At 42.7% G+C, this 14,539-nt stretch overlaps 1 protein-coding gene across 22 annotated transcripts in view; it reads right to left on the bottom strand.

The window, feature by feature from the left end:
• Nucleotides 1-14,539, bottom strand: part of RYR2 (ryanodine receptor 2) — a 722,683-nt gene that overhangs the window by 448,294 nt on the left and 259,850 nt on the right. For 15 of the 22 annotated variants that reach the window (XR_010599784.1, XM_065589065.1, XM_065589068.1 and 12 more), the window contains one exon: nucleotides 12,599-12,619. The exons of the other annotated variants lie outside the window; for them this stretch is intronic. Coding sequence is in view for 14 of the 15 variants with exons in the window: in XM_065589065.1 (XP_065445137.1) it covers nucleotides 12,599-12,619 (21 nt within the window). In the remaining variant the exon portion in view is untranslated. The remainder of the gene's footprint in view (nucleotides 1-12,598; nucleotides 12,620-14,539) is intronic. 22 annotated transcript variants of the gene reach the window in all.

The raw sequence follows: 14,539 nt of genomic DNA, 5'->3' as shown, positions 1-14,539 counted from the left end.
TGTTATAGTTTAGAACACATTCAACTGGTATTTCATCTAGTAACCAGTTTATTAAGAAGATTGCTATAGTTGTGACTGTAATTTATAATAAAATATATTGGTCTGTAAAAAAACATCACTCTTAAAATGCCTCCCTCTATCCAATGATGCTTCACAGTTCTTTTTTTATTCATCTTTACGTTGAGACTGATTCATATGGCATTGAACTGTAGTTCTCAATACAAATTCAAATATTTTGAACATTTAACACGTTTTGTTTTTTCTCTGAAGATTTGCACATAAGGATTTCCATAGATGTGCTGCTTGGTAGAAGGACAGCTGTATACAGAAGCTTTGAAGTTTTAATGTTTTTCCAGATGCAATATCATACCAAGGTCCTGACCACTTGAAAGAGATGAAGTATCCTGACCTGATTCCAGTTTGGATAATCCCAACATCCCGGCCTAAATTCCCTACATTCAACTGCATATGGTATTTAATCTCTTGGGGCCAAATCCTGGGAAGAGAATCAAAGCCCAGGTAAAGGGTTTTGTTCCACATGAATAGTATCTCGCTCTGGGGAACAGAATCCTCAGCCTCAAGCAGCCAGGCTGTCTGTGCTGCTGGACCACAACAACAAAAAACACAAAACAGAGAGTTGGTTCTTATTCTCCCTATAATATGGATTTGGCCCACTAGATGGGTGCAGCATACTGAACCACTGGCCGCTGACCTAACACAGTACTGGCACTCCCACACAGTCCTCCCACAGAGAGCTTAAGGCAGGGGTTCTCAACTGGGGGTCAGGACCCCACAGGGGGTCACAACGTTATTACATGGGGGGTCGCGAGCTGTCAGCCTCCACCCCAAACCCTGCTTTGCCTCCAGCATTTATAATGGTGTTAAATATATTAAAAAGTGTTTTTAATTAATAAAGAGGGTCGCACTCAGAGGCTTGCTATGTGAAAGGGGTCACCAGTACAAAAGTTTGAGAATCACTGGCTTAAGGGAAATGCAATGCAAGTTTTTCTCTGGGGATTATAGGAAGTGTACAGACACCTCTGCTTCTGCTGCCCCTCTGTGAAGCAAACACATAGCTTTACAGCTGTTTGGAGCATTTTTATCCCAATTGTGCCTGATTTTTTGGTGCTAGGTGAAGTGATTCCTGTCTATGTAGTTTACAAAGTGCTCTGGGTTCCCCTGATGGATGAAAGGGGTGATATAATGTAAAACATTATTTGATATTATCTACTGAAGTAGTTACCATTTTCATAATTTAGACCACATTTTAGTACAGAGAGTATTTCCTTACAATACCCCTTTTATTCTTTATCGTGACATGCCTGTGACAGCTATAGTTATGCTTACATGAAAAACTAATATTAGGAATGTCTTAGGTGCATTTTTAGCTAGGTTATATTGTGGTTTAGCTGCTGGGAATAAGTAGAAATAGGCAGTCCAATGGAAACAGTTTTCTGCAGTCCACTGGTGATGCACGGATGACAGTTCTACAGCATGATGTTGAATGATAAAGGGGAAAGGATTCATAATAGAATATTGGAAAGATATTTCTACTGTTGCATACAAAAATTCAGACCTCATCAATTCAGCCTTGGAGAGAGACGTGCATTTAGGCAACCACCACATTAATTTCCCTTAAATGGAACTAAAATACAATCCCAAAAGTAAAGAGCTTCATCAAATCACATAATCCATAATACTCTTAGATTAATTTAAAATAATTATTTTTATGCAGGACTTTCAGCCCTGGATTAAATTATGCCTTTAGGCATGGATATGTAAAACAGTAATTCCATATTAAAGACAACTTTTAGTATAATTCTTCATTTGAACCTCATGTGGTTCTCTCTCCCACCCTTCTCTCAATTTTCACTTAAGTCATGGAGATGTGTATATGCCTAAATTGGCTGATCATGTGGTGACATGGCAGAGACCCTTGTTCTTCCTCCATTTGTCATCCTTATACTTCAGGTGATGTCCAAAATAAGAATGTAAGTTCTTCAAGGCAAGGGCCATGTCTTTGTATTTGTTCGGGAATGTTCCTAACATGCTTCTGCCCATAACGACATAAAATATCTATATTTCTATACATGTACGTACTTAGTGATACAGTGCACACAAGAAAATTCTCACAGAACATTCACATTCTCAGATGACTCGTTAAAAACATTTGAAACTGTGGTAATTAGCCCTCCTAAGCTATGCAACTAATTACTTTTAAATGATATTGCAGATGTATTATACCCTTTGCTATGCTTTGCTGAAGCTTAGTTCCTCACTGCCATTTTAACCTCTGAGACACTCCTAGTTTCTTTTTTCGACTCATCGCCAAACTGTATTTCCTAGAGGCCAGCTCTTCTGTTTCATTCTGTTCAACTCATTTCCTGTTCCTCTCACTCCAGATTCTCTGTTACCTAACCAAGCTCCATGTGGGATTTGAAAGTAAGGGCTTGTCTATACTTACCGCGCTGGTTCGGCGGCAGGCAATCGAACTTCTGGGTTCGATTTATCGCGTCTAGTCTGGACGCGATAAATCGAACTCAGAAGTGCTCCCCGTCGACTCCGGTAATCCTGCTCGCCGCGAGGAGTACGCGGAGTCGACGGGGGAGCCTGCCTGCCGGGTCTGGACGGCGGTAAGTTCGAACTAAGGTACTTCGACTTCAGCTACGTTATTCACGTTGCTGAAGTTGCGTACCTTAGTTTGATTTGGGGGTTTAGTGTAGACCAAGCCTAAGTGTTTTACAAAATATCTAAAATGTGTCCCTCTCTCACTCTAAAAGATTTACTTGCATACTGATATGAAGAATAGCCTTATCACCAATGTACATTTGGGCTGAAACAAACAGAACTCATTTGAGGGAGAGAAAAAGGCTAGTATTTTATTTCAGCAGAAAAGGTTAATCAATCTGATTTTGCCTTAAATATTTAGGGCACAAGTGTACACCACTGAAGTCAAAGGGAATATTGTCATTGACTTCACCGGGTGCAGGATAAACCACCTACTCTTCAGCATTTTAGCATTTAAAAAAAATATTTCTTGCTTTCTGAAGGTTATGTAAAGGAAACATTTTCATAAGAATTAGCCACATGGATTTAAAAAAATCACACCTGGATATATGAGGGCCAAATTTTCTGAAGAGCTAAAACGTTACCATTGCTTTCAATGAGCAACCCGGAGCAGTAGGGTGCTGAGCAATTTTGAAAAATCTGACCACTATATTTCGGTTTATATGGGAGCTAAGCGCTTTTTAAAATCTAGAGCTAACTCTGAGTGATGTGCACTTTTCAAAATGTGGCCACTAATACATAAGTCAACACCAAGTTGCTGGGATGCTACAGACAGATCTAGATGCAGGAATTTTTAGCACTTTCAAAGCAACAAGGAATAAGCTTTATTTTTATTTCACTTGTTTTAAAGGATGTTAAAAAGGAAAAAGGAAATAAAGGAAAAAAGAATGAGAGAAATGTCTTGCATAAGAGGAGGTTACCTGTAACTGGAGGCCCTTCGGGATGTGTGGTCCCTATTTGGATTCAAAACATGGATGCGCATCCACGCCATGTGCCAGAGCTGGAATAGTTTTGTAGTAGCGTCCATTGACCCTCACATGCATCATCTGCGTGCTTGCATCCAAGGCTATAAGAGGCTGTGTGGGTTGACACTGCTCCAGTATCCCTCTTACCACTACGCAATGTAGCCCGCAGCAGGGGAGATGAAGGGCAGGTATTGGAATCCAAAAAGGGACCACATAGCTCAAAGAACCTCCATTTACAGATAAGTAACCTCCTCCTCTTCTTCAAGTGATGGTCCTTATATGGATTCCAAACGTGGGTGATTAGCAAGCAGTAGCTCAGCGTGGAGATGGGTGCGAGGACTTGCAAGAAGTTACAATCTGAAGGACAGCGTGGCTGACTGCCGCATCCGCTGCTCCTGCTGGGGCAATAGCATAGTGAGTGGTAAAGGTGTGGACAGAGTGCCACGTGGCTGAATGCACCAGTTCCAGAGTTGGACAGCTTCTGCACATAGAGAGGAAGACCTGGAGCAACCTTGCTTGATGATATAGACAACTGCTACCACGTTGTTGGATAGCACGAGTAGAAACAATGCCTGACAGATAAGACAGGCAGTTCTCAATTCCAGGACATTAATGTGCATACTGGCCTCTCTCGGTGCCAGAGGCCTTGGGCGGTATGACCATCCAGGTGGGCACCCCAACCAGTAAGGCAGGAGTCTGTGGTGAAAGTAGCCCGGGGGCTGGGAGATGTAAACAGGGTGCCGACCAGAACCTTGCACGGGTTGGTACACCACCTGAGGGAAGCCAGGACGATCTGGGGGAGCAGGACGGGCTTGTCCAAGAGGTCTGTCTGCAGTTTGTAGATCAACCTGAGCCATAGTTGGAGACAGTGCATGTGGAGGCAGGCATAGAGCATTATGGGGGTGCAGTCCACCATGTGGCCAAGGAGGGAAGGACATTGACGGACACAGGTTGTGTGGTCTGCAGTGTAAGTCTATAATGAGAGGAGTGAGAGCGGCAAATCGGTCCACCGGGGAGAAAGCCCTGGCCACAAGAGTGTCCAGCTGCGTCCCAATAAAGGTGATCCAATGAGTAGGTATGAAGACTGATTTTTCCTTGTTGATACAAATGCCCAGATCATCAAGAAGATTCCAAAGGGCCTGGACAGCTGAGAGGAGTTGGTTGCATGTCATCACAATTAGAAGCCAGTCATCCAGGTAGGGAAACACGGAGTGGCCAAGGCACCACATGTGGACTGCAATGATGGCGAAGACTTTTGTGACTACCCAGGGAGTGGTGGTGATACCAAAGGGGAGCACACGGAATCGATAGTGGGAGTCACCAACAGTAAAACAGAGAAATCTCCAGTGAGCTGGGTGAATGTTGATGTGGAAATAAGCATCTTTCATATTGAGAGCCACAAACTAGGCTCCCTGGGAGAGGAAGGGGATTATGAGGGGGAGCATGACCATCCAGAACTTGAATTTTCATATGAACCTGTTGAGTAACCAGAGGTCCAGGATCAGGCAGTGGCCACCTCCCTTTTTCAGAATAAGGAAATATGATAGAATAAAAGCCACGGCCCTGGTAACACAGGGGGACTTGCTCTACGGCAGCCTTCCCAAGAAGGACCTCTGCTTCCTCTTGGAGGAGAAATTCATGTGAGGAATTTCCACGGCCACCCTGGAGAGGGCAGCGAGGGGGGAAAGAAGAATTCTATAGAGCACCCCCAGTGAATGATGTGGAACACCCTGAGGTCCATGATGATCTTGCTCCAATTGTGGGCAAAGAGGACAAGACAGCCCCCAAAGATGACCTGGAGCCCCACGGAAGGGATAGGAGCAGTTTCACGGTTCTCGATGGAGGAGTTAAAACTGCTGCTTCGGTTGACGTTGCAGGAAGGTTGATGGAGTGGAGGTGGTAGTGGTGGAGTAGCAAGACCGCTGAGCACACTGGTGATGGTGGGATGGCTCCTGCTGTCTTTGAAAGTAGGGCGGGTAGGGAGCGTGGGGGCATAGGCAAAAGGCTATGCTGCCTTTGTAATGGGATGTAAATGCCGAGCAACCACAGCGTGGCACAAGAATCCTTCAGTGAGTGTAGGGAGTCATCTGTCTAGTCACTGAAAAGTTTATGGTTATCAAAGGTGAGGTGCTCATGACTGCTCTGGACATCCTTAGAGAACCCAGACAATTGGAGCCAGGTGTCTCCTAATAAAACGCCCGTCACCAAAGAGCATGATGCAGTGTTGGCGACAGCCACAACTGCCTAGAGGCTCACCTTGGCAACCAGTCTGCCTTTGTCCAGCAGCGTCTGGAAGTCTCACTGCTTGTCTGGAGGTAAAAGAGCCTGAAACTCCGAAAGCTTGCAGTAGGTGATAAAATCGTATTTCACCAACAGGTAGTTGGTGATACAGAACTGGAGTCCCATGGAAGAGTAGATTTTCCTACCCAAAAGGTCCAGCTTTTTTGCCGCCCTGTCTGGAGGAGTGGAACTGAGGTGTTGTTGGCAAGTGCATTCAGTCACCAGATGATCTATCAGCAAGTTGGGGTGTGGGGGAATGCGTGGGTGGGTGGAAAAGGAAGTCCATGCCCTGAGAGGGAACTAAGAAATACCTTTCTGCATGCTTAAGAATAGGAGGCTGGTGTATGCCAGACTGACTGTACCAGTTGCAGGATGGCCTCATGGACAGAGAAGGCCATCTGGGAGGGTCCCGGCAGTTACAGAATATCCAGGAGATGGTTTTGTGGGTCCTGGATCTATTATACCATGAGGCCAATGGCCGTAGCCACTTGCTGAAGCAGGTTGTAGTATTTTGCCTGGTCATCAGGAGGAGAGAGGGAGGGTGGAATCAGTGCCTCGTCCATCAACAAAGAGGCTTTGGTAGGGACCAATAGTACCGACGGTACTGGCTGCACTATGTCTTCCCTAGGGTTGTCATAAACTGAGGAGGGTGTGGTGTGGGCAGGGGATGGTCGGTAAGATGTCACTGGCGGAAAGGAGGGATCCAACTCTAAAAAGCACTCTGACTTGGAGGATGGCCCGGCAGGGGTAGAGCTGACGGTGCTGGTGTTGCAAAGCGGGCAGAAGAAGGGCACCAGTCAGCAAGGAGCAGGAGAGGTTCATCCGCCGGAGAAGGCAAGACTGAGGTGCCTGGGGGATTGGAGAACAGCGGGGAACCTGGGTATGGGAGCAGAAGCTCCTCAGGAGGCATCAGCAGTTCCAGGTGGCCGGACAGATGGGGAACTGCACGTAGCAGTCTAGAAGGGCCCGGCATCATCGACAGTGCCAGCGGTACCAGACTGGTGACCAAGGCTGGCTGTGGCACCAGTGGATCACATCGGTGCTTCGCCTTGTGCTCGGTCCAGGGCTTCTTGGGAGTTGGAGCAGCCAGGTCGGTGCGTGACTTTTCACCCAACCTGGCTCAGCTTGTGGAGGCAATGCTGTGCTGTGGGGTGGTCCCCATCGGGGAGCTTCCCTTATGTCTCTGCTTCTTATGTTCACAGTGTGTCTTCACAGGCTATGGCAGTATCTCTGGAGCCTGGTAGGAAGATGGAGGGGCCTCACCGGCAGTGATGGATGCCATTCTGGCAGACCCACCAGTCTCAGATCCAACTGCACATGTGGGTGCAAAGTCTACTCCATTAGAAACTTGCGGAGGTGCAGTTCTCTAGCTTCTCATGTCCTGGGCGGGAACAATTGGCAGATGGTGCAGCAGGAAGCGACGTGGGCTTTGCTGAGGCAGTAAAGGCACCATTGGTGCTCGTCATTCACAGAGAAGGAACGCAGGCACAAAGTACCGTTTTTAAATCTGACTTGCCAGGTCATAACCCCTGGAACGGGGGGAGCTCCCTGATGGGGGAAGAAGTCCAATGGGGAAGCCTAACAAACTGAGTCGATCAGATAGTATATGGAACTAATACAACTATAAACCCTATATACAAGGCGGGGGGGGGAAGCAGACATTCAGCTCTTTTAGCAAGCTAAGAGCACCGAGGAACAGGTGTTCTGACTCTGGCTATGCGGCAGCAAGAGGGGACAGGAGCAGCGTCGACCCGCATGGCCTCTTACAGCCTTGGATGCAAGCACACGGACAACACACGACGCAAATGTAGGTCAATGGACACTACTACAAAATTGTTCTGGCTCTGGCGCATGGCACACCTTTGGAATCCAAATAGGGACCATCACTTGAAGAAGAATATATTATTTTCTTTCATCTTGTTCTGTCACTATTTATACTTCCTTCATCTTAAAGAAAACATACCAGGAAAATAAAGCTCCTATATATTCAAGTATGGCGATGATATTTTTCAAGCAGTCAGACCCTGTGGTGCGGTCTTGAATTGGTGGCAAGGTCTTGGGGCCCTATCACTTGACCTGCTGTCCGAAATTACACAGAAGCTTGTCTTTTGTGAACTCCAAAAGTATAACTGGGTTAAAAAAATGAGATAGTTCATGGAGGATAAGATCCATCAATGGCTATTAGCCAAGATTGTCAGGGACACAACCCCATGGTCTGTGTGTCCCTAAACCTCTAACTGCCAAAAGCTGGGACTGGATGACAGGGCCTGAATCACTTGAAATTGCCCTGTTCTGTTCATTCTCTCTGAAGCAGCTGGCATTGGCCACTGTCGGAAGACAGGATACTGGGCTAGATGGACCATTGGTCTGACCCAGTATGACCATTCTTATGTTCTAAGAGGAAAGATAAATCATGAAAAAAAATCCTTTTACACTCTCTATTCCCTGGATTTATACATTCAATTTTTTTTTATAGCTTGCATTTTCATTTGCATTATTACTGGTGGAATGCATAGCAACCTCTATATTAAGATAGTCCAAGCATTTCCATTCTGAAAAGGGCATTTTCAGTCGCTTTTTAACTTTGCATCTTTGCAGTTGAAATTTGGTATACTTGTTCTCAGTTACCTTTTTCCTTAAAGTTTCACCAAAAATAGTTGCGCTGTTTTCAAACATGAAGGAGTATGGGAAAAAGAGGCTTTTATATTATTAATCTTTCTGAAATTTTTATGAGATGCTCTTAGTGCCTCAGAGGATGGTAATGGAAAGATAACATTTTGCAGATACATAGACCCTGATCCAGCAAAGCATTTAAGCATATTCCTATTTCTCTGATCAGGGCCACAGAAAGCCTTTCTCTGATCAAAAGCCCACTTAAGACAATGGAAAGACTTCCATGGGCTTTGGATCAGCCCCATAGTTTCTCGATTACAGATATGACTTTCAGTGATCCGATAAAATTATACGTATTTGGCAGAAAAGAAATAGTTTTTAAAAAATTCACCCATGTGCACTGGTTTATGTTTTACAACAACAACAATCTATTGGTGTCCCATGGCTATGCACACCTGCATAAATAAAATGAGTGGAATTTTCCAACAAGTAAATGATTTCTCTGCATTCTATATGATTTGTTCATACATAAGGAAGCTGAATGGAATTTCAATTTCCTGTGAAACAGTCTGTGAATAGATATATGGAATGAGGCAAGGGGTCCAGCCCCAATGATCACGTATTCAGTATATTGAACAGCTTTCTGCTACTGTCTAGCAAATAGTTGCACATTTCTCATGCGATTTTCAAGTTGCTATGTTCCTTTAATATTAACTGAATTAATCCAAAGTAGAGCTGGGTGAAATTTTTTGGACAAATAATTTATTCACCAAAAAAATGTAGTTCCAGTTTAGTCAAAACTGACGACGAATTCGACAAATAGTTTAAACTCCAAAACATTTTTGGGGACTCAGATGCAATTGATACCCTTACAATTTTTTCCCCAGTGGTTAGAGCACTCACCCAGGTTCAATTCCCTCTTCTGCCTGATGTGGAAAAGGGATTTGGACTTGGGTTGCCCACATTGCAGGAGAGTGCCCTCAACTGATGGGTTATAGTATGGGTCTCTTGGTTTTTTTGCAAAGTGGAATAGCATCAACAGATCAGTGGAGGAGAGATTTGAACATGGGTCTCCCAAATCCTAGGTGACACCCCTAATCACTACACTGTAGAGTAATTCTCTCACTCTGGCCCCAGGACTATTCATTGTCATTATGAAAGACTATGAAATTGCCACTATGCATGACAATCAATACTCATGGGGCCATAGAGAAAACAAGTTTTCCTTTGATTTTTTGGAACCAAACAAAAAAAAATCTGTTATTTACCCAGCTCTAATCCAAAGAATATATACCAAAAAACATACTAAAGGCCAGATGCCTAGCCTTGGTTAAGTCCTCTTAGCAACCTCCAGCAGTGCAAGGGCCACTTAAAACTACCCTAAAGTTGGGGATTTTCCTAAAGCTAGAGGAATCTCACAATGATTTAAAGCTAGCACAGCTGGCTTTATACCACCTACTCCACACCCTCCAGACAGGAAGCATTCCGAACTGGGCTATAGCAGAGATGGTCAAGATATTGGTATACTGAGTTAAGCACTGTGACTAATCTAACTTTCACCAGGGGTCAGTTCAGTCCCAGTATCCTGGGAGACATAAGGTAGCTTCGAGTCATCTTTCCCACCCCAGCTACACATGCTTGGCATAATAAGGATCCAGCCCAATATTTCTGATGTTATGAAAAACAGGACTTAGCAACTTAAACTAAACTTTTCTCCAAAGCAGAAATACAGAGAATGCTCGGATATCTGGCTTATTCTTATAATTGGATGAATATCTTCAAGAATAAACCAAAATTATTATTTTGGATAAGCAGTAAACAGTGTCAGAATGTGCATTATTGCGCTTCCAATTCACATCTCAAGTGCTTTGTAAAGCACAAGGACTAGGGCCAGGGCCAGATTAACCTGTCATTGAGTTCTAGGGTCCTGCTTTCTTATGGCTAACAACAAACAGCCATGCAAGTACACCCACCATGGCCAGGCTGCAGATTTGCTGGAACCACCTTCTCATCCTGCTGCTGCTCAGGGCACTGCTCACCAAGCCGGAGGGGCAGCCACGCCAAATCTGAGCGAGTGGTGTTATGACCTGGTGCATTGGATTGCAGAACAACGAGATCAGCTGTCCATCCGTCACAATGAGCAACACCCTGAGCAGCAGCAGGATGAGCTGCCGGTCCCAATAGATCCATACCATAGCTAGCCCAGTCACAGTGCGTATGATGCTTGTTGCCACTCCCTCCCTTCCCTCCACGAATGTGTGTCTTAGCCACATGCCGAGTTTTTCTATGTGTTAATCCGACCCTGACAGGGACAGGTGCTTCTACAGCCGAATACTGCATATCCTGGTGTGGCATATTACAAACAATGTATTTATCCCAAATCCCCAAAAAAATTTATGCTGAAAAAATACTATTTACTACTATGCCAGAAAAACAATGCCGGAAGTTGGTGCAAAGTTGTGACATCACTAAGAGATTCCAATCAACTAATAAGAACATGACTTTAGTCGTGGCCCAAGTTACCTCTCAATTACACTGATGCAATGCCAATAAAAACAATGGAGTCACATGGGATAACCTGAGAGGAGCATTTGGCCCTTGCTGTTTAAAATACACTCCATTCCCTAACAATACAGTTTACTAATGCTTGTATAAAGCATTTGAGATCCTCAGATATAAAAATTGTTCTGCTACCCCTTATATTAAGCACACACTTAGAATTAGACTGTAACAATCTATAACTGTTGAATTAATACACCTCTACCCCGATATAACGCTGTCCTCGGGAGCCAAAAAATCTTACTGTGTTATAGGTGAAACCGCATTATATCGAACTTGCTTTGATCTGCCAGAGTGCGCAGCTGCCTCTCCCCCTCCCACACCCCCCCCCCCGAGCACTGCTTTACCACGTTATATCCGAATTCGTGTTACATCGGGTCGCGTTATATCTGGGTAGAGGTGTGTTTATTAACTAGCTATTAAATATGTATTAATCCTCTATAAATGGAGCCTTAATAAGATGTGTCACTATAGAACTCCTATTGTTCCCACTTACATACAGAAACAGGATGCCACAGATGATCCAGACTATTGCAGATAAAATTAAGGACTGATGCATCATGAAGGCCTTTAGACTTTCTGGGCCAAATTTTCAAAAGGGCCTCTACCTTCTTTCCATTTGCATGTGCATAAACACCTTCACCCCTAGGTGGGCAGATGATAGAAATTACATAGGATAATTACACAGGAAAAAACTATTTGTGCAAATGGATTTTTTACACGGAAATTATATCACGTTTGCACAGAGACCCCCACCCTGCATTTCAAATCCTGATACAGGCTGACCCTTGTAATGCCCTGGCTGGGGCATCAGCAGCAGGGATAGGACCTAGGACATCTGATCAAAAGCATGACCTTCAGCTGCCTGAACTAAAAGATCCAAGTCTGATAGCTCAAAGGCTTTATCAGATTCAAGCTCATATGTGGTCCAGCCATTAGAGGGGGGAAAAGGGACAGAGAACCACACTTTGTAAGCATGGATTACACACTAGTGTTGAAGGCCACTTTTTGAAAGTTTGACCCGACTGGCTTGAAATAGTTCAATACATTACATTTAGTAAGAAATGATGTCTGGCACACAAAATAAGACATTTGTGCTGAGAGATTTCTTCCAAAACATCTATAAACCATTTAAATTTATATATTCTGTAGCAGCTGTTCACCATTTTAAAATATTCAGCACACAGAGAATTTGGAGCTGCATAAAATGACACCTATCATTTATCAGTATTAACAATTATCTTATTGCCATGCATTGCAAAATTACAATGTGTGCATCGGAAAAGACAGTGAGGTTTTACAGGATGGAGTTAAAACATTAGATAGCAAGGCTCAAAATTGTAAGGCAATAGTCAGAATTTTCTAGGGCTTAATACTACAAAAGAAGAAGTAATTACAAAAGAAATAATAATGAAAATCATTTCTGTGTGAGATTTTCGATGGAAAAATGATTCTGAAATCACCAGACCCTGCCTGGTAATGTAATAGCCTCTCTTTTGAGCCTTGCAAGTTCAAGTGTTATGACACACACAGGATACCAAAACAGACAGATTAGAATTAATGGCAAACATGGAATATTTTTGATCAAGCAAATAAACGAGAGAAGCACATACCCATTTTTCCACATCAACTAGCTGTAGAAAGAAAAAGCAAAAAATCAGTCATCTATAGCTTTGAGTATAGTGAACCACAGTTTCAAATTTTCAGAAATCTCTAACAGGGATGAGTAAGAAGCCATTGCCTATTTATCTCCCCTCCTTCCCCATATGCCAACAGCTATTTTTTTCTGAATATTAATTTCTGCAAAGTACTTCAAATTTTGAAAGCCTAAAATGTCGACCATAAAGTCTGATAATTAACTACAAGATTAACACACATACTACATTCTAGAACACAAATTAATTCAATACTACATTCTAGAACACAAATCTAACTGTATTCTGAAGTATGCCACAGGCTTCCACACTAAAGAATCTGCCTGTTCTCTCCTCTGTGTGCTCAGCCACAACAGCACACATTTTGCTTCAGAGGGTATAATGGCTTCCCTCCAATGTTTATCACTTTAAGGGGGTGCTATTAGATAGAAAACTAATATGGGAGGAGGGTATAGCAACCCTAATCTCTGCAGCACTGTCACCTGGAACATATAATTCCCATCATCAATGGACATTATGTGCAAAACAGTAGAAAACAAAACACCGAAGTGTCATTTTATACACTTTTGGGGGGTGGGGGGGAACTGTCTTAGTCAATCAGTTTCAATGTTTAATAAGGTAATTCGTTTAAAAATTATCACCTCGTAAAATGTTTGGGCCCTCTTTATAAAGTTCCAGAAAGACGAAGGACTGTCTACCGAAATACACTGGCTGCCACTAAAAAAAATTAGTATTTCACCAAACTACCATGTCTAAGATAGTTCTGTATTTCCTTATACTTAGAATAAAAAAATACTGCAATACAGTATATCATATGCTCTAGTGTTTTACTCCTAACTAATGATGATCTTTTGTTAACAGAGACCACTGTAGTAGCTCTTTATAATTTTCACTGGATGCTTCAGTGCCAAATATGAGTAATTTAAAAAAAATATTTCGGTTCCTTATTACCCAAGGGATCCCTATGATATAATGATCGCTCAGGTCCCAAATGTAGGTTTTATTATAAAAGCTGTTTAATACATATCAAATGTTTTCTTTTTATTATATATCCTTTCAATTATTATAGAGTTTTGGATTTCCAATACCACCACATTCCACTAGTGGAGAAGAGAAACTGTTATACAACTTTCAACTTGTCAATCGTCGTTCTTAGTTTTCTGGGATTTTGACTGTTTGGATTGAAATTCATTATGACAATTCTATGAATTGTCTATAACATGTATCACCTTAACCCTGAGTTGAGTTTGTTATCTGCCGCAGTCAACATTAGAGAAATCCATTCAAAATTAAGATTCATATGTTTTTAAATAAATTAAGATGAATAAGAAATAATGACAAGCCATGCTATAAAAAAAAAAAACAGGTAAGGCCTAAAGCCAAAAGAAAGCAATAAGACAAAGATATCTTACTAGATGAAAAGGAATAGTCAGGTTAATTTCACTTGAGAGTTTGCCATTCATCATCTTGTTTTCTTGACATCCTTTATACTGAAATTGTACGTGTGTGCTATTTTGCTTCACAATCAGATGGAAAGTTGATGCAAGAGAGAGCTAAATTAATTAAAGCTATATCATGTTGCCATGGTTCTTTTGGAAGTTTTCCTGCTAATCCAAAATTTACTTAAGTGAATTAGACAGCCAGAATTGTTTTTGGGAAGGCTGTGAATCCACTTAAAGCTCAAGCTGCATTATTACTTGTATTAATCAATTGCCTCCTTATTGCTGACTTGTCTATTTGTTTTAGCAGACAGCAAAAACATTTTACAGTTTCAAGAGTCAAGCTTAATTTTAGATCACGTTCTCAGAGGCTGCAGTACACATTGTACCCATGTACTGGCGCTCACAAAACCCTACCTTTGCAAGTACTTACATGCAAACAGGACCTGTACAGACTGGT

Source organism: Chrysemys picta, chromosome 3 (genome assembly GCF_011386835.1).
Source record: "Chrysemys picta bellii isolate R12L10 chromosome 3, ASM1138683v2, whole genome shotgun sequence".
NCBI lineage: Eukaryota > Metazoa > Chordata > Testudines > Emydidae > Chrysemys > Chrysemys picta.
Note: the sequence above shows the minus strand (reverse complement) of the source record. Positions and strands in the feature narration are given on the sequence as shown.